Source organism: Notamacropus eugenii, chromosome 5 (genome assembly GCF_028372415.1).
Source record: "Notamacropus eugenii isolate mMacEug1 chromosome 5, mMacEug1.pri_v2, whole genome shotgun sequence".
NCBI lineage: Eukaryota > Metazoa > Chordata > Mammalia > Diprotodontia > Macropodidae > Notamacropus > Notamacropus eugenii.
Genome location: NC_092876.1, coordinates 111,432,511 through 111,453,952, shown reverse-complemented (window position 1 = coordinate 111,453,952; position 21,442 = coordinate 111,432,511). Strand labels below are relative to the sequence as shown.

Here is a 21,442-nt window from a genome sequence, read left to right as displayed (position 1 = left end):
GATTACACAAGTATTCAAAAACTCCAAGTGAGAAACACTTCTCTTAAAGGAGCTGAGCTCTAATCCCTAGAACCCTTCCCCTTCTGGATGACAATCCATGTCTACAGCACCTCTTTCTTAAGGTTTATTGGTTTCTTTCTTTAACAATGAGTCAAAGACTGATCTTGATGACCTTTCAAACCTTTCCATCCTATCTCTTTCTCTTCCCCTTTTAAGCTATACGTTCCAAATATCTTCTTTCTCCATATTTTACATTGTTCTTACCATATATGGTGTGATAGTGGATAAAAAAACACATCAAGATAACCACCTACAACATGTTCGTGAGTATGTAGATATCCACCTAGTACGACGTAGCTGATGTATTAGTGATTGTAGTGATCAGATCCTACTCCCAAGGATTATGCAAGTATGACATTACTGTATCTCCCTTTCAGTTCTCAAAATAAATGCTTTAACTGAAATAGTATGGAGACATGTGTAAGTTGTGAGGAACAAATTAGTTCCAGTGAAACACCAAAAAAAGTCTTGAGTTGAAACTTTATTTTCCTTTATTTTTTCTTTGTGTCTTCAACACCTAGCACAGTGCCTGGCACATAGGAGGCCCTTAATAAATGCTTCTCCAGTAAACGAAAGGACACATAAAAACTATGGCTGCTTAGACTTAAAAAGATAATGCTTATTGTTGTGAACAACATACAGGAAGTCTGAATGCACTTAACATTTTGAGATCGTTGTAATATCAATCAAAGCACTCTCTACATGAGCCATCATTCCTGGGATTTTGAGTTGTTTAATCATTTTCAGTCATGTCTGACTCTTCGTGACCCCTTTGGGATTTTCTTGGCAAAGATACTGGAGATGTTTGCCATTTCTTTTTCTAGCTCATTTTACAGATGAAGAAACTGAGGCAAATAGGGTTAAATGACTTGCCCAGGGTCATAGAGTTAATAAGTGTCTGAAGCTGGATTTGAACTCAGATTTCCCTGACTCCAAGTCTGGTACTCTGTCCACTGTGCCATATAGCTATCCTATATTTATACACACATATATATATATATATATATATACACACACATATACACATATATACATACACTCACACACATATGTATATATGTATGTATGTGTATTACAGTATATATAGTACATATATATTGCCATGCTATATGTGTGTGCATTATGCATGCAGTGTTATACATGTCTGTCTCTCTCTTTCTCTCTTTAAACACAAACACACATACCAACCTCTTGTGTCATGTATCCTGAGGACAATGATAATTATTTATTGAATGATTGGCTAACCCCAAAACAAAAGATACCTCCAACTGCTGCTATCCCTTTACCACCTCATGAACTTCCTGGTCCAGACCCATACTTCGAGATTTATAATACCAGAATTTTAATAGCTTGGAGAATGAAAGAAGAGCTAGTCATTTTGGTATTTTCCTTGTCTTCTTACACTGTTCATCCATCTTTTTTTTTCAAACTGATGGAATTTATTTGGTCCTACTCATTATTTACAAGGTTAAGACCTTGTGGTAATCCAGGGGGGAAAGAAAATAGATAATAATCTTAAAAATGCAATTTAGACTTATTATACACACCTATTTCACTTATTCATCAAGGTTCCTTGGGATTCATTTATAAGCTATTGACCATAAAAGAACTTAACATTTATCATAGTTAAGTAGTCTTCCCCACCCATCTTGGAATAAAATTTCAGCTTTAACTATATTACCACAGAACAACAAACATGCATTTTTACACCACCTTTAAGAAAAACCAAAGTACAAAAAAGCGGCATTACAGAACCTACTATTCACATATAAAAGGTATCTAACCTTCAAAGAATGCTTGTAGAAAGAGAAGGCTGTAACCTACACTACTAATGTAACATGTGCTGGAGAAGTAGCCTGAAGAAATCATTAAAATTTTTGTTTGGCCTCTTAAAGCCCCTTCTGAAGGATTTAAGCTAAGTCTTAGCCCTTTCATCTTAGGAACTTCCACCATGGTGCCCCATTGTCCTGACTGCCAGTTGCCTCACTTGCTGATTACAGCTAGGCCTGCCTCCAGCCATGCTTCACTTCACCCTCCAGTTATCACCCCCCTTTTTTCCCCACTTTATAGCTGCAGTTCTGGAAACACTAGCAAACCTGCTCCATCACTGTTTTTGGAAAAGCTACGTCAATATACTCTCCTATAACTCTATTCAACATCTCAGTAAATTTCCAAACTAAAATGATCCTCTATGGCCACCACTCCCCTACATGTGCTGTCTCCTCTTCTTAAAATGCAAGTTCCCTGAAGGTAGGGAATATCACAGCTTTTGTTTGTTTTCCTGACCAGTACAGTGCTTGGCACATAGTAAGCACTTAATAATAAATACATTCCCATTGATTCATTCATTCTAGCTCTGATTCTATGATTCTATAATCATCTAGTCCAATATGGGGAGGTGGTAGCTGAATTAAATAGATTCCAATATTTTCACATTAAGAAGAAATCACTGTATATTTGAACACTTTTAGTGGCAATGAAATTTTAGTAATGCCTTTCACATACCTGGTGGGTAAAAAAGTGAAAGCTGTTTTTTTTTTTAAATGTGTGTCCTTAGTAGATGATAGAGATTATATATGTGTATATATATGTATGTGTGTGTGTATATATGTATATGTGTGTGTTTATATCTATGATTCTAATAAAATATATGTGCTTTATTGTCCTTAACCACAAAACCTAAAAATTAAAAATACACTCATTTATGGGATCAATTCACTACAGAAAAGCCAAAATCAAGGATGCTTTGGAGATCTGTTACATATAAGTACACTAAGCAGATCCATAGGAACACTTGGGGAAATACCTTGGTCTGTTAATGCAGAGGTATCAAACACACAGCCGCATGTAGCCCACAACCCTTCCAGATGTAGCTGATACAGATTAAAATGTAGCTGGGAAATATTTAACAAAATTAATAAACATACAATAAAAACTACAGATAATATGAATATATGGTTTTGTAAGTCAATGTGCAGCCAGCAGAGATCCTATATATACAATTTATTTGAGTTTAACAGCACTATAATAAAGGACACTAGATGTGGAGTCAAAGGACCCGAGTTGGAATCCTGGCTCTCCTGGGTTGTTTCAAACAAATTACTTCTTTTTTGTCATCCTTGGTTTTCTCTTTTGTAAAATGAAGGGGTTGAACGAGGTGAGCATTATTATTCTATCTAACTCTAGATCCTATGATCCTACTGGTCTTGATTTCACATTCTGTCCAATTAAAAGAAACAAAATTCTAATACAGTGCATTTTTAAATTCAAAATTGAAAGAATCCAGCAACTTGAGCGTACAAAAGAAACAGCTCTGGATTCAACACTAAAAAACCCAGGCTTAGTCCTTGTTTTTGACATTTTCTTGATGTATGATGTATGACAGGTTACTTAATATAGCTAAGTTTGACTTTTCTCATCTGAAGGGAAGGGAATAAGCATTTACAAAGTGTGCTATATGCCAGACATTGTGTTAAACATTTTTTGCAAATATTATCCCATTTGATCTTCACGATAACTCTGGGAGGTAGTTGCTGTTACTATCCCCATTTTAAAAACTGAGGCAGACAGAGGTTAAGTGATTTGCCCAGGATCACGTAGCTAGTAAGTGTTTGAATCTGGATTTGAGTCATGATCTTTTGACTCTAGGCTGGGTGCTCTATCCACTGCATGACAAAGCTGCCTTATCTGTAAAATGGCAAGAAATATGTCTTATTACCTACTCTACAGAGTTGTTTTCAGAAAGCCACCTTGTAAATTTGAAAGAATCATTTATACGCCAGTTATTCTTATTAATAATTATTGTTATAAATATTCATGGAAAGCTTACTAACCTGGAATACCAGAGACCTGGTTTCTAGTCCCAGCTCTACCATTAACTAGCCATGTTACTTCGGACTAGTCATTTCACCACTCCTGGCCTCAGTTTCTTTAGCTATAAAGGAAGAGGCTGAACAGGATGACCTGTGATTATTTGAAAACAGATCAAACAGAGATATAGAACTCCCTCCAATATGGAAAATTAGTATAGCATTAGAATTAGAACATACAAGGAGAGGATATTAATGCAAGATTTGAATTAGCCACAAGAACACCTCATAACATCTTCTAAACTAACATTCTCAAGGCTTAATATGTATTATGTTATTTCCAGTTGTAATCAACTCATTTATCATGCCATGGTGATGTGTTACTTAAATTGTAATTGGAATGTTATTCATTTTTTTTTCCTTTTCAGTATTCTGCTCTGAGGTGGGGGTGGGGGAGAGACTTACTATCTGTATATTATTATTTGTCTTTTGTTTAATATTCTCAAGTTACTGGAAGATGACTGCTTTAAGCCAGAAACAGCTGGTTCAGCAGGTACAGGGCCTGGAATCAGGAAGACTCAGGTTCAAATCTGGTCTCAATCACCTACCGTGTAACTCCGGGGAAGTCACTTAAACTGTTTGCCTCAGTGCCCTCAACTGCAAAAATGAGAATAATAATAGCACCTACCTTGAAGGATTCTCAGGAGGATCAAATGAGATAATATTTATCGTGTTTAACATAGTGCCTGGAATGTAGTAGGCACTGTATAAATGCATATTCCCTTCCCTTTTACTTAGCATGGTACATTAAATACCTTCTTTAAGCCTCAAATTTCTAAAATTATGTAGCAGCGTCATATTTAAAGTTGAAGTATACCTTAGAGCTATTCTAATTTAACCATCTCTTTTTATAGATAAGAAAATGAGACTGAAAAGCAATATATTTTCACAAGGGGAAATTTTCACAATGGGAAATAAAGAACTGGACTCAAATCTTGTCAATTTCTTCATCTGGAAAAAGAAGAATATTATAGTCCTTACCCTAAAGGATTGTAATAAAGAACAAATGAGATAATAAATGTAAATCACTTTGCAAACCTTAAAGTGCTACAGAAATTGTTGTTGTCTTTGTGTCAGTATAGGAAACTCTCATGCGTAAAACTCCTTAGTGAGAAAATTTCCTGGATCAGTGTAGAACAGCACCTGCTGGTAACTTTGCTAAACAAATTCAAGAGAACTTAAGTGCCTTGCCCAGGGATACGTCAGAGACAAAATCTGAGTCCAATTCATCCTCACTCAGGCCAGATTTCTATGCTCAAGGCTGTTAACCTTTTCCTTATCTTGGATCCATCCCCTCCAGCACTGTGGTGAAGCCTATAGACCTACTCTCAGAGTAATGTTTTTAAATGTATGAAATATTATAAAGCATTCATGATGTCCCCCTATTCCTTTAAGATGCAGTTGAAATACCATTTTTCTGCATAAAGTCTTTGTTGATCTCTCCACCCCAAAGGTTAGAGCCTTCTTTCCCAAACTAACCTGAATTTAACTACGTTGTGAGTTTGTATTGTATTTGCAAACTTTCCAGTTATGCTGCACATATTTTTACATGTTGCTTCCCTCAGAATATATTCAAGTAGAACAGTTTAATTCTTCATGGTTATATCCTTATTGCTTAGCACAGTACCTGGAACATAGTAGGTACTTTAAAAAAAATACTTGTTGATTGGCTGAAGTGCTTTATAAATCTAAGACACATAGCAAGTGATATATAAGTAGTGATAAATATTACAGTAATGAGAAGAGACACACGAAGAGAAGGTAATAAGGCTATGAAAGAAAGAGATGGACAGGGAAATAGTAAGGAGAAATATGACAAAATTTTAGGGAAGGAAACTCTTGTTGGAATTCTTAATAATTAAAGAGAGTATCATTGTTCAAGGAAGTACCTCCTGTGGAGAAGGGGCCAGCTCTCTCCACCAACTGCCACACAAGTCAGCCTAGCTGAATCAACAATTTCCGTCCTAAAAATGCTTATATGAGGAGACAACATGAACACATAAAAGTGTGTATAGATAGCATAAATACAAAGTGATTTTTAAGGAAGCACTAAGAGCTAAAGGGATCAGCAAAGTCTTCATGCATGACGGGGGGGAGGGTGTTTGAGTTTTGAATGAAACTAAAGCCTCTAAAATATTCACAGAAATGAGCTCAGACATGGAGGATCAGACTATGCAAAGACAAGGAGACATGAGAAGGCATTTCATGAAAGAACTACATGAAAGCTTAGCACTGTAATGAAGAGTAAATGAATGGGAGTCACACATAGAAAGTCTGAGATGGCAAGTTGGATCTAGGTTGCATGTTAATAAATGTTTCAAATTTCAGTATTGAATCTACTCATTACTTCTGACATGAGAAACCAAAATAAGAGTTAATGGACGGAGACAAAACAAAGCCATTCACTATGACTTAGTTTATGTTAAGCTGAATTAAGTACCACTTGGCCTCATCGTGATAAGTCAAAACAGTAGAAAATATTTACAAAGAACAGCAGAAGATAACTATCACATCCAGTTCCTATAATCTAGGAATAGGAAGGCACTTGAGAGGTCAACTATTCACTCTACACACATTCCTTCTTATTGGAAAAGATTTGTGCCATCCTATCTTATCTTAAAGTATGTTTTTTTTTTGTATTTTTCAATGCCTAAGCTGCTTTTTCCATTTTACTTCTCTTTCTTCTCTAAATATAGTTCCTCTTATTTTCTCAAAGAAATTTTTACACATTGAGCAAAGAAAAACAGACAACTGGTAGGAAAGGCTAACCTAGAGGGAAGACTCAGAGAGTCAAAAGGGTCAGGGCATGATTTTGTTTTGTTCTTTTTTTATATATTACCAAAATTTCTTTTACAAGCATTTATTATGTCTCCCTCCTACTGCCACTCCCATTGGACCAAAAAAAAAAAAAAATAAGTCAAATAGATAAAACCCTCATGACAAATATGCATAATACTGCAGAATAAATACCCACAATGGCTATGTCCAAAAATCTATCTCTCTACCATTTAAGTACATCACATCTCTGGTAGAAGTTGGGTAATGTATTTTATATTTAGTGCCCTGTACTCATAGTTTTTCATTGCTGTGGCAGAATTCTAATCTTTCCAAGTTGTTTTTCTCTATAATTTTATTGTTGTTTTGAAATTTTCTCACCTAGTTCTTCAACCTGTTGGGATTGGAAGCTCAATTCCGTGTGGACAGTCTCGGGCGGGTAAAGGTGGGAGCTTCTAAATCTTAGAGCTCTCACGAGATCCCCCCAGGAAACGGCTGGGAATCGAGGTGAACCGAGCTATCTCGAGTAATTCCGCCTCTTCCCGTGAGAAACGTGATGGGAGAGAGATCTCCCCGCCCTCGAGATTGTCCCGGATCTGGGCACACCTAGTTACCTAACAGCACGGTATTCAGATGCAAGCTATGCGGCTGAAGGTTAAGTAGGATTGAGGAAGCCTGAAAGCTCTCTTAGCACGTGAGGAGCCAAGAGGACAGTAGGCTCCACTTTTCTTCTTTCCTCTCTCCCCTCCCCCTCTCTCCCCGCTTGTACTTCTACTTCCAATCCCTTAAGATCTTAGCCTCCTTAGGAAATCTCCCCCTCTTCCTCCTAAGGAAGACCCCCCTGCACTTGTAACCGAGACCCTGAAATAAAGCTCAACCCTTGTTCGACTCTGGAACGTCCTTTCTCTCATATGAGCATCCAGTTTTGGCCAACCGAAGACCTTGGAGGTGAGGTAAGAAGACTCGGGTAGCCCACACAGGCCTCTAGGCCTGGCATCAACCATCACTCAACATCAGTTCACAGAGTTCTTCCCAGTTTCCTCTGAAACCATTCACTCATTTCATCATTTCTCATGATATAATAATATGGCATTACATTTATACATCACAATTAGGCAGACATTTCTTAGTTTTTACCTCTTTGCTACGATGATAGTGCTACTCTAAATAGTTTTATTGTTGCTGTTTTCCATGTGGGTCTTTTTCCTCTTGGTTTGATCTCTTTGGGTTCTAGACCTAGGAGATATACAGCTGGGTCAAAGGATATGCAAATCTGGGGGCACAGCTCCAAATGGATTTCCAGAATACCTAGACCATTTCATAGATCTACCAATGGTGCATGCGTGCCTGTTTTCCCAAAGGCTTGCCAATATTTGTCATTTTCTTCTGTAATCATCAATGCTAATCTTGCAGGTATTAAATAGAGCCTCAGAGTGGTTTTAATTTCAATTCTTTTCATTATTAATGATAGGGCAGCTAAGTGTCATGGTGGCTAGAACAATGGGCCCAGAGTCAAGAAGATGTGAATCCAAATCCAGCTCAGATACCTGCTAGTTCTATGACACTGAGCAAGTCACTTAACACTGTTTGCCTCAGTTTCCTCATAGACAAAAAAGAGCTGGAAAAGGACATGGAAAACCACTGCAGTATCTTTGCCAGGAAAACTCCAAATGAGATCATGAAGAGTTGGATATGAATGAAAAAAATGTTCAAGATTTGGAACATTTTTCATATAGTTGTTGATAGCTTTGATTTCTTCTTTTAAAAACTACCTGTTTGTATCCTTTAGTCATTTATCTATTCTAGAATCACTCTGTGTTACCCATTTGGATCAGTTTCTTACAACATATGTGTGTTTCTACACATATATAATGTTTCTTCTACATTTTTATCAATAATGCCTTGGATGAGGACATACTAAATCCCTCCCCACCCCCTACCCCCCAGTCCCCACCACCAAAGGATAAGAAGCTGCATGAAAATCACACAGTGGCATCACTATTGTTTACCTTGTCTGAAATTAGAATGGCACACCTTGAATCACAATTGGTGGTCAGTGTAAAACTGGAAAATCTACTTGTCAGGAAAGTAGTGGATAGCATTGTTTGAAGAGCTGAACCAGATCTCTGAAATTTCTCCCAATTCTGCAAGTTTATAAACACACAATCTATTCTTCTCCACAATCATTACAGCTAAATAGGGCAGGCAGTATTATTCCTTCTTGCAGAAGAGAAGAGAAAAGCCCAGAAAGATTAAGTGATTTCCTAAAGATCATATTGATTACATCTCAGATGAGAACCCAGATCCTAGACCTTTAACCTTTCTAATATACCCTATTTATGGGTTTCCCATTAGAGTGACCATCATTTTTTTCAAATTTAATTATTCTTAGATTCCAAGAAGATCTGTAAGTACAGTCTCATTCTGAAATATGTTTTATCCTGCAATTATAAATCATGTGATGACAACCTTTGTCCAATTAAGCAAAACAGCACATGGTACCCTTCTCTCCTTATTAACTTGGGAAGCAACCAGAGGTTAACATGGGGATTGAATCTGAAAATGTTGTATATAACTGACAAACAAGCAGTCTCTTCATTAACAAATCATATTTCAGTATGCTTGTGCACATGGCACCTGCACATGCTGTTGTCCTAACAGTAAAAGGAACAAATCTCTCTCAGGAAATTATTGTTGCCTAGAGAAGCCATGTGGTGAAATGCATATAGAAGGTTCTCAGCAATGTAAAAGGAAGACACAAGCTCAAGCCCTGACTCTCACACATAATGTTGATTTAACCCTGGGCATATTTTTAAAACTCTTAGCACCCTAGACAACTGTCTTAATCAATTTCTGATAGTTGATCTGCATAGGTAGAAGGTATTTCCTCAGGGTTCTCTCTACCAATGAAATTATAAATGCAGACCAAAGGTAAGAGCCATGTCCATCTTTCTTGTTCTCTCTACTCCTATTTCATTTACAGAGGGAAGCAACAACTTAGCATTTTTCAACATTTTTGTACAATTAACAAGCATTTGTTCTTCTATCTCCAAGAAAAGGAAAGGGAAGAGAAGGGAAGGGAAGGGAAGGCAAGGCAAGGCAAGGAAAATGCATGGAACAAATATGCAGAGTCAAAAAAAACAAATACTCACATTGCCCATGTTCTAACATGTGTTTCTCATTTTGCATACTGTGTTGTCCACTGTAACAAATACTTATGGCTTGTGTCTGTGTTAGACTATGGGGGATTACAAAACCCCAACAACTTCTTTAATACAAATCAGTGATGTCTTCCTCATTGTTGCACTCCCCCATTCCTGGCACCAACCAAAATAATCAATGTGTGCTGGAGCCAGCTATGTACTACCTTGGGAGAGCCAACTGTTAAATGGTCAATGTGAGAATTTATACCTCAGAACCCCCCAAATACTATAAGCTGGAGCTTGATTTGCTGCTTTGTCAACTATGTAAACTTAGAAAAGTAATAAAGAAAATGTTACTAATGTAGATTGAATTTAAAAGTGTTGCATGTATATTTTTTCCCGAGAGACCTAGTTGTTAAACATTTATTAGCATGTGTATAAGCTTCTCATCTACCATCCTATCATCTATTCTACTCCTCCTCTAATGTATTTAACACATTCAAGTCATGAAAGTTAGCAACCTGATGAAGTCTGATCCCAAGCTGCTTTCCCTTAGGACTGAGTGTAAAAAAAAATAGGGCCCCTGAAAACATTTTTCTCTATGAACCCATAATGCAAGAAAAGTAAGCTTAGCCAAAACTCTAAGTAAAATAAAAGGGGTGAGTTGCATAGACCAAAAGTTGGGTGGAACAAAAGAAAAACTTATGGGTACAGCTCTACCCCTGAATGGCTAAGTATGCTCACATGTACAGAAGTAGTGATTACCATTGGTTCGTGAGAAAGAACATTCATTCAGTGTAGCCTAATAAGCACTAGAGCTGCCCTCTAGCAAATGTGTTGAATTTACATGGATTATTTGAAGGATGAATTCCACCAAATTCCTCTGCATTTAGGTTTAGCTCCCTGGGAAAACTAGAGTGGTAACTTGGGATGTGGTTTGAAGAGGGGATAAGAATATCAAAATACAAATTGATAATATTGCCAATCCAATCCCATTCAACAATTAAAGCTTACTATGTAAGAAAATCCTTCCTCACTTTACTTTTTGTCAAATTAGAAAAGTCAGAATTGATACATGCAGAGCATACCAGCAGCTGAGAGTAGAGAAAAAAATCTGTACATGAGTTACATGGAAATCATAAACACCTTGAAGACAGGGCCCTTGTTGTACTGAATCCTTGTGCCCCTGAGAACCTAGTAGAGAGCCCTGAGGCTAGCAAATGCTTCAGAAATATTTGTTGGGTACAGTTCCTGGTATGTAGTCAGTGCTTAATAAATACTTATTGATTAAACATTTTAAGGTGAAAGATTCCAATAAAATATATAGATATGAAATTCATTCATTTGAAAATCATGTATTAGACATCAATCATCTGCAAGTTGTTGTAGCAACAGAGGTCAAGATTCCTGTCAAATGACCCAAGAGAGAAGAGAAAATGTAAAAAGGAGGGGGAGAGGGACAAGTAACTATTGAGTGTGTACTGGGTACCAGATACTGTGCTAAGTACTTTCAAAATATTATCTGATTTGATCCTCACATCTGTCCCAGGAGGTAGGTGCTTTTATTATCATCCCCATTTTACTGTGGAAGAAACTAAGACAGAGGTCAAGTGACTTACCCAGAGCCACTCTGCTAGTATATGACCTGTATCTGAACTCGGATCTTCCTGACTCTGGACTCAGCCTATTCACTGCACCACTAGCTGACACGAGTCAAAACAGTATGCATATGTGTATGGATATATGTGTATGCATACATATATATATGCATCTGTATATCCACATATGTATTTTACATGTATATAAATACACATACATACATACCCACAAACACATGTGACTAAGAGATCCTCTCATGGGACAGAAGGAGCAAATTTCCTCACCTTTCTATACTCACTGGCCTCTATCATTCAATCTATTTTGATAATAAACAAATAGCTGGTTGTGCATACAATTTAATTCAACAAATAATTATATGCCCACTGTATACAGAACACTGTACAAGGTGCTATGGAAATACAAAATTTAGATAAGGAATGGTTACTTGTATCATGGCACTTTCCCTCTATCACATTCAATAAAGCTATGATCTCATTGGTTTGAACATACCTTCAAAAGATCAGATACTTACTAGCTGCATGATCCTAGATAAGTCACTTAACCTCTCCTAGTCTACATTTCCCCATCTGTAATAGGGTAATAATGGCACCTACCTCACAAGGTTGTAGTGAGGATCAAATAACATATGTACATCATGTTACAAAGTTTAAAGCCCTAAATGCTAGTTATTATTATAACTCTTGCTATTTTTTAAAAAAATATAATATTACAACACAAGTTGCAGTTTCCTCATGCCCACCATATGATTGTCTACTCCTTTCCACAGTATTCATTTTCAGTTCTTTGGAGATTATTGTATTCCAAGTCTTCTAGTCATTCAACCATTGTACAGCAGAATACTACAATTAAAAATATAATAGATGTTATGCTTTTTGGGAAGGAGGAAGATTCAGATTTGTGACTTTATATTTGTGAAAAAATCTCCAACTGGAAACTACTTCCATCAAAGCAAAACAGTAAATCATCCCTAAGTTATTGCTTTGAGATGTTTGGGGTTTAATGAGTTGCCCAAGGTCATGCTACAAGGACTTGAATCCAGGTTTTCATCATTCCAATGCTAATCCTCTTACCTATGATATCTTGTTGTTTCTCATGGTCATGTATAAGTGTATATATTTGGTGTGTATATAAACACACCTACAATGCCTATGATCACATGATGCACATGTACAGTCTCTACAAATGGATTTCTATGACCTATGACAGTTTCAAACTCACCCCATCCTTCACTTAAATAAATTATTAAATGTTCCCATACAATGAAAACATGCAGGGAAAGAGTGGGATGGGCACATCCCCTTAAATCAGCTTTTATAATTATATGTGCTACAGTAGATCAGATTGTGAGTTTACCAGCCCAAGTTTTTGTCTTTGACAGTGACATCAAAGGACCTGTGACAGTAAAAGAGGGAGTGGAAATTATCTAACAGATTGAGATGACTTAAAAACAAGATTTAGAATACGAGGAGCTCTAGATTCTCTAGCACCCCAGATCAAAATGCTTGTAAGTTGCATATATTCAATTAATGGAAATTGATAAGAAAAATGACTCATCTATCTGAGAAGAAACTTATTTAATAGTCACTTAGCTTCAAAATGCTGCCTGAACCAAAAAAACAAAAAAACAACATAGAGCACATCTGATGGAAGGAAGTGGTCTAGGTCTCCTTTTATACTCAGTAAGAAATGGGAATGTTACCTGGTCCTCAGTTCCCTTCTTAAATACTGGAGTAAAATGAACTCCAACAGAGCAGGCTGCTACCTCCAGTTCTGAATATCAAACTATCTTAAAATTCTCATTTCCCCTCCACAGTTGGCCTTGAGAAATTTGCATGACATCAGAGTCCAGCCTGGTAAAATGTGAGTAATATAACTCACAAAGTTGTTCCAAGGATAATTTTGTTAATATTTCTTAAACACATCTAGGATAATGATGGGTCCTCCCAAGTAGTTATTTTTTAAATGAGAGAAAGAGTGCAAACCAAGCAAATCTGGTTTAAAGGTAAATTAAATAGGAATTGCATGACCGCTTAGAAGATGTCTAAGAGAGTAGAAAAAAGAAAAACAAAACACTGTATTATCAGGTCAGCATAGATACTCATGTTGAAAACAAATCGTCCATTACCGAAAGATTCAATGACAGGATCGGGGAATTTAAGCCAAAATAAACCACACGTTTAACTTGGCACCATCAAAACATTCCACTGGGGGAAAACAATGTTAATGTAACTAAAGTGAAATCTGATCATTTTAGATTCTTAGAGTTGGAAAGCAGGGATCTTCTACTGCAACCTTTCCCCAAAGCAAGCATCCTGTCCCAGTTCTACACTTGTGGAATTCCTTCTTTCTATCCCTTAAGTTGGGGCTCAAATACCATATCTGCCTTAAAGCTTTTCATGGTCTACCCATATAAGCAATGACTTTTACCCCAAGAAATCACTTAGCACTTTGTTCTACCCATTCTCTAATCTACTTTTTCATATAATATTGGGCATTACAGGGTAAAAACACATTTTTGATTTGCCACCTAACTCTTGTATTCTGAAATTATCAGATTCTTCTTTATATTAAGTCTCAAAGGAATGTTTTCATGGCATCAGCTTTCTCTATCTGGATTTGACATCATCATGCTTCTAGTCACCCAGATTTATAATCTCAGCATTATCCATGATATTTCACTCCCCATCTATCCAATATCCATCAGTTACCATGTATTACCAATTCTTCTACCACCTTTCATATCTAACTCATTATGACTATTTACATAGCTATCACCTTAGTTCAAGGTCTGATTACACTTTTCTAGTCTAAAGATGTAGTCTTGTAAGTGAGCTCTCTCTACTCCAATTCATCCTTCACACACTGGAAAAGTGATTTCCCTTGATCATTCAATCTCCATTTATTAACTACTTGCTATACGTCAGGCTCTGTGCTAAAGTGAGTGGGTGCTCACTCTCAAGTAGCTTACTTTCTAATGAGGAACATAGTACGTACATAAATAGGTATATATTGATATATATGCATATATACATATATATAACATCCAAGGTCAACAAGTCAACAAAAATTTTATTAAGCTCTTATTTTGTGCCAAGCTATAGGTTAACCACTAAAGATACAAAGAAAGACAAAAACAGTACCTGCTTTTGAGGAGTTCACTCTTTAATGGGGGAGAGAGTATGCAAATGATTAGGTCTATACAAGTTTTATACAGGACAAATTGGAGGTAATCTCAGGGGGGAGCCACTTCAAATTGAGAGGGACCAATAAGATGGATAGTAGACATCAAGAGAAAGATACTGACAGTTGGGGAGAACCAGGAAAGACCTCCTGAGTGGTATTTGAGATGCATCTGAAATGAAGCCAAGGATTCTAAGACAAAAGCATGGGACATAGCCAGTGAATAGGCACACGGATTATAGATGGAATATTGTATGTGAGGAACACATTAAGTAAGCCAATATGGTTGCAATATAGAGTTGTATGTGGAAGAATACTAGAAAAGAAGAAAGAGGTAAGGTCATAAGGACAAGTTCTAGCAAGTCTCAAATGGTGGAAAGGGTGATATTTGAACCAAATGTTCAAATGAAGTCTTAAAATCACTCAACCTGACACCTGTTAAGGACCTTAATTCAAAAAGGTCAATGTCCCGTCCCCTACTGCACTGTTGACCATCTTCAGTTGTCCTGATCTACATCTGGCCACAGGATGGCCAGCTGGCTCTGGAGGTAAAAATGAGGTTGGTGACTTTGCATAGCCCTCCCTCACTTAAATCCACGTCACTTGCATGTCATAGCATCACCTTCCTAATGTCATAGTACTCTTCAAGAACAAAGGACAAACAAGAACTAATCCTTTCTCTATTCTACCATGCTGTTTTGGGCTGGGGGCTGAATGGATCTAATCTTTTCCCTTGAAGTAAAGGAGGAAAGCATATCTTACTGTCACAAGTTGCTCAATGTTATTGTCAAACACAGAATGTTGGGCTGGATAACTCATGACCTGATCTATTGTAGCACTTTTTATACAATTATAAAAGTTGATTTACAATGACCTGTCCATCCTACTCTCCCCTTGCTTTTCATTCTTCATGCTCCACCCAATAGCTTTCATGATGTCAATTTCTACTTGATTAACATAATCATAATAATCCTGAGCATGGTTTGAATAGTATTTTAAATATACTGATCCTCAGAACAACCCTGTGAGATAGGTGTTATTTTTATCCCCATTTTATAGATGATGAAACTAAGGCTGAAAGAGATTATTTGACTTGCACAGGCTAAATTTCTGAAGGTGGATTTGACTTCATGTCCTCCTTGCTTTAAGTCCAGAACTCTATGTATATCCATTATGGTCACCATGACATACTGCTTCTCTGTAGAATTGCAGAAGTAAAAGGTGAAAGCAGGACAGAAGAGAGAGTGCACTCATACAGACACACATACAACACACAAATACACAGTGGCTACATGTGCCTTTACAAAAACTTCATGACTAATAAACAAGAATATTTTTTTTCAGAAATCACCTTTCAAAGAACTCAAGTCCATAGTAATTAGTCCCTGTCCCCCATAAACTACTTTTTAAAAAAGTATCCCCTTACTTTGTGCATGTTATTACCTTGACTGCTAGAGAACTGGATTCCAAAGTTCAGTTTTAGCTTTTCAGGTTGTCTGCCCTCAGATTTTACATTAACATAATGCATAACTCTTGAACAAGAGCTAGGTTTGCACCTTGAGTTTCCTTATTTTTTCATTATCTAAGATGTGAACCAAACCCCCAAAGAAAAACTTAACTCAGATAAATTTTAATGCATCAAGCAAGTGTGACCCTTCTTGATGAGGAAACACTGTGTGTGTGTGTGTGTGTGTGTGTGTGTGTGTGTGTGTGTGTGTGTGTGTGTGTGTGTGTGTGTGTGTGTGTGTGTAAGACATAAAGGTTAGATAAGAACTAGTAGGACTGGTCCAGGCCCACTAGTAGGACTGGTCCAGGCCCACATGAAGGTTACAGTTTACAAATTAATACAAAAGTGCATATAAAGTAGGTATACAAATTACATTTGAAGATCCACAGGGGGAAAAAGAACCTAACAAATGAGGAGTGTGACTTAATACAGGGATATAACAAAAAGCTGGTAACATAAAGTTGGACTTTAAAAGTTAAAAGGGAGGGTATTTGGGCAATAGAGAGCAGTATTAGCAAAGGCTGGGGGAAAGAGGGAAGCACAGCGTATATTTAGAGGACAAAGAGTACTCCAGTTTGAATGAAGTATGACCTGCTAGGATTGGATAGTGGAGGACTAAGCATAAGTATCAGATAAGGGCAAAAAACTGGGGTGACCATAGATCATGGATGGGAAACCTGTAGGCTCAAGGCCACCTATGGCCTTCTAGGTCCTTGTGTGTGGCCTTTTGATAAAGTCCAAGTTTTATAGAACTAATCCTTTTATTGAGGGGATTTGTTCTGTGATTCAGTCAAAGGGCTGCACTTGAGGACCTAGAAGGCCCCTGGAAGCTGAAGGTTTCCCACCCTTGCACTAGATTATAATGGACCTCAAATACTTGGCTAAAGAACTTTGCTTATTGTTGAATAATGAACCTCCAAGAAGTCACTAAAAGTATAGAAACTGATATGACCAGATCAATGCATAAGGAAGACAATCTTGGCAGCAACAAAAAGGTTAGATTGGAAGGAAGGAGGGAGAGAGCACATGTAGAAAGAAGTGAGGAGAAATAAAAGGCTTATTATATATCACTTGGTGAAGCAGCACATTAAAATGGAAAAGGCTTTGGATTTTATCTCCGAGAACTTGGGTTCAAATCCTTCCTCTGTTCCCTTCTATTTCTGTAACATTAGAAATATCACTTAAATGCTCTGGGCTTCAGTTTCCTCAATTGTAAAATTAAAGGTTTGGAGTAGATGACCTGAAGCGACACATCAAAGAATCATAGTTCATAGCTTCATCTAGAGCTGGCATAGACCTCCTAAGCTATCTAGTTCAATCCTCTCATTTTATGCATAAGGAAACTTTCTCTAAGGTCACACAGCTATGAAGAGTTACACATGAGATTTGAATGTGGGTCCTCTGGCTCTCAAGCTGTCAAGTTTTCACTATGACACAATCCTATGAGATTTCTTAATTTGCTTTCTTAAAAACATCTGAAAATTAGAGATAGTTTAGAGAGAACTATCTAATAATCAGTAAAAATCACATATACTCCCTGCAATAAGTAATTTATCCCTTCACAAATCTCCTGATCATTTCTGCTATATCTTTCCTATGAGATTATCACATTGTGATTTATATTTTAGGCACATTCACACATGTAGCATCTTCTTCCTGAGTAATAGACTACTTAAGGAAGGAAATGAGCATTTATTAAGCACCTACTGCATCCCATGTGTTTTACAAAGATTATTTCATTTAATACTCATCACAACCCTGTGGGACGGATGTTATTATCATCTGCATTTTAGAGCTGAAAAAAACTAAAATAGACAAGGGTTATATGACTTGCCTTGGGTTGTATAGCTACTAAGTATCTGAGGCTGGATTTGAACTCAAGACTTCCTGATTCATGGCTCAGAACTCTATCTTCCATCTCGATGTCTCAAGAAAAAACTGGGCCATTTTTTCTATCTTTAAATCCCAAGATCCAGCACAGTACTCCATACATATAAACTAGCCACTTCTGTCTACTGAATTAAATGAAAATAGTCCAATATCAAGCATAGTTCCTTGCATGTAAATAGTAGTAACTTGCCTTAAGAGTCCTATATCTTTTAAAGTCACAAGCACAAACACTATCTCAGTTTCCAAAGTATTAAACTAGCCCACAAAACTAAATTATTTGATGATGATGTTTAGTTTGGGAGAGGAAAGGTTATGAAAAGCAGACCATGGCTTTCTTTTGATTTCTTCTAAAAGGTCTCAATTTAATCTTTATGCAAAGTGAATCTGAGCAATCAAGGATGAGGAAACTGACCAAATCTCATTTGGAAAGTACATAATCCAAAATAATTACATCTACTTAATAACAACAAGACTAAAATATGATATAGTGGATAGAGGACTAGTCTTGGAGTCAGGAAGACCTGGGTTCAAGCATTACCAATGATATTTGCTAGCTTACATGATCACTGGAAGGTTATAGTGTAGCAAGGATATTAATTATAGAGGACCTGTTTGTCAGTACAAATTCATGATTGATATGGTTTCCATGCTGAGAATTTCCTGACCTATTTTGCTTTGTTTTGGATGAGGGAGAGAAGGGGAAGTAGGGAAGTCAAATGATAACTTAAGACATGAAAAATCATGCTCATATCACCTAGGTAGAACATTTTCTTAGCCACTAGAATACGTTGGCAAAATTGTGGGTAGTTCTATGATATAATTCAATCCTGTTGCTCTAAAGCAACATAAAGAAATATACGAAAAATGCCTCTCCTTATTCTGTTTCTCTCCACTTTACAAGGGGTATGGTACATAGGAAAGAAGGAAGTATGAGACTAATGGCAGAATGGCAAAAAAAAAAAAAAAAAGGAAGCACTAGCTTAGCAAAAATTTTGCACATTTCTATAAGTCAAGATCACTGACATTGTCAACTAGCTGATTTAGAGACACCCAGGATTATTAACTAGCTCTGTAAAGCACATTTCCTGAGAATCGGCAGCCAAAGATACAAGCTCCTCTGAGTAAGCTCACAGGTTGGCTTAAGTCTGGATGACTGAAAACTAAAACCTCAGTCATCTGTTGATCAAGTTTGTGTGCCAAATCCTTAAGTGCTCCCTGCATCTGGCAGCAAGAAGAGGCTTTTCCCAAGTGCTAGACTAAAGTCCCTGCAGTTCATTCATTTCCACTGATTAGATAATTTCCTTTGTTCTTGAACAACATTACCCTTTCCTACCTGGAGAAAATAAAAGTAAAGTGTTTGGCAAGAACATTCGTCTTCATTTCTCTCTGCAAAGAGAGATCTTCACCAAACTTTGTCAGCAACATTTTGACTCTTACTCCTCTCTTTCCTTCCTCCCTTTATGCCCGCCTCATTGATATGGTCAAAGACCATCATTTGAGTCACACTTACCCCTAACATCTGGTGGAGATAATAATACTCTGGTCCTTGATAATACAACAGGAAGGTTTTCCAAAAAAGGAGGACATTGACAGAGAGCCAGATGAGCTAAAAACAATTGAGACAAAAGAAACAAACAAACACCAAGTCAACGAAACCCATAAATAGAAACTAGAGCACTTCATCATCACTTAAGTGATATCATTAAATAAAAAATAAAAAGACCTTAGTCAGGTCCTCTGCCCAATGGTAAATAAACATTTTAGATCCAAATAGGTTTTCTGAGACATGGGCAGGTTTCCACTCCTATGTAACTCCACACAAAAACTTTAGACATCCAATCTATTCCTTCATTTTACAGATGAGGAAATTATGGTTTAGGGAGTAGTTGTCACTTTGGCAGGGTCACATAGGGACTAAATTGCAGAGATGGCATTTAGACCCAGATCCTGTAATGCTAATCCAGGGCTCTTTTCTAGACTTCATTCACAGGATTTGACACCCAGCGTACCCATACATCTTTAACTTCATCCCCATTTACAAACATACAAAACTTTTACTGCTGTTAGAAGAATAAAGAAAATTAAATATGAAGGAATTGTTAAAAGAGCTGGTCAACAGAAAAGAGAAATATTCACATGGCAGTGCCCACTTTACACTCTCAACATTCTCCTCCAGAAGAAGCCAGTGGAGCTAATCTTTACATAAAGATCAAGTCACTCAAATGTAAATTCGCATATTATTATATGTATAAAATAAGTGTAGGGAGAGAGAAACTGTTACTCCTAGAAGATACACATCTCTATTTTTTTTAAAAGTTATGTTAGCAACACTTTCAATTAGTAGTAAACGCCCCATTACATACTCCCACTCTAATAGACAGACACAAAGAATCAAAACTTTTCAATTGACAGAAGGGAAAAGAAGGGCAGAGCCCCCCAGCCTACCAGGCAGAGGTGTTTAACCCCTTCGTTTGCTAACCAGCTCCTCCACGATAAAGCCATGCTGCAGCCCCCCCAGGCCAGCCCAGCGAAAGGACCTGCGAGATCACCGACTGCAGTTTTTGCAGCTGCTGCAGTTGTGGGAGGGGGGAGGGGGAACGGGAGAAAGGGAAGAATAAAGACAAGCAGGGTGGGGGGAAGAGAGGCGGAGAGTGGGAGCACAGCGCGGATCTGGTCCTCTGATTGGATCAAAGCCTGTATCTGGCTTCTTCCGCCGCCTGGGCTCTCGGGGACGCTGCTCCCCTAGCCAGCTTGCCTGCCTGACTGCTGGACCTCGCCGTCCTGCCTTGTCTGGGGCTCAGCTCGGCCGGCTCCGCTGCCGCCTGCTCTCCCTGGGTGTCCGAGGTACCGGCTCGGTCTCTCGTAGCTGCAGAAGCAGCCACCACAGTGGCGTGGCAGCAGCAGGGGCTCCCTTCTTCCTCCCGGTCTGGCTCTCCCTCCCTCCCTGCACGGAAGCGCCCCGACCCCTTTGTCTAGGCAGGGTCTCGCTCTTGTTTCTGTTCCAGAGGTCCCAGCCTGGGAACCGGGGGACGTCCGGCTGGCTGACTCAGACTTAGCCTCGGGGCCTCCAGAATAAGAATGACCATGATGCTAAAGACTATACAACGGGCACAGCCTGATTGCCCGCCTTCCCTCTTCCTCCTCTTTTCCCACCCTGTCTTTTTTTGCGTTGACCGAACCAAGTTCTCCTTTACTGCTTCCAAAACAGTCCAAGATGTGGGAGTAGAGCGAGGGAAATTAGAGCCGGAAATCGCCTTTTGTGTGCAAGCTTCCCCCTTCCCCTGACCGCCCTACAGCCATCCCTCACCCTCTAAAAGCAGCCACTGGAGCCCTCACCTCCAGTCTGCACTCACCTTCCCCCACCGCCCCCCCACCCCCAGTTACTCCAAAGGCAACTC

At 38.0% G+C, this 21,442-nt stretch overlaps 1 protein-coding gene across 4 annotated transcripts in view; it reads right to left on the bottom strand.

Moving 5' to 3' along the window:
- The window catches only part of NOX4 (NADPH oxidase 4), a 234,822-nt gene extending 214,065 nt beyond the window's left edge, over positions 1 to 20,757 (bottom strand). The window contains exons 1-2 of one of the 4 annotated variants that reach the window (XM_072610604.1): positions 20,490 to 20,757; positions 19,555 to 19,650 (exon numbers count right to left, since the gene is read on the bottom strand). In XM_072610604.1, the coding sequence (XP_072466705.1) occupies positions 19,555 to 19,650; positions 20,490 to 20,546 (153 nt within the window). In that variant the 5' untranslated portion in view covers positions 20,547 to 20,757. Of the gene's footprint in view, positions 1 to 13,166; positions 13,235 to 19,554; positions 19,651 to 20,489 lie in introns of those variants that run through there. The other 3 variants (XM_072610602.1, XM_072610601.1, XM_072610603.1) reach the window with 3 other exon arrangements.
- Between the last annotated feature and the right edge of the window lie 685 nt (positions 20,758 to 21,442).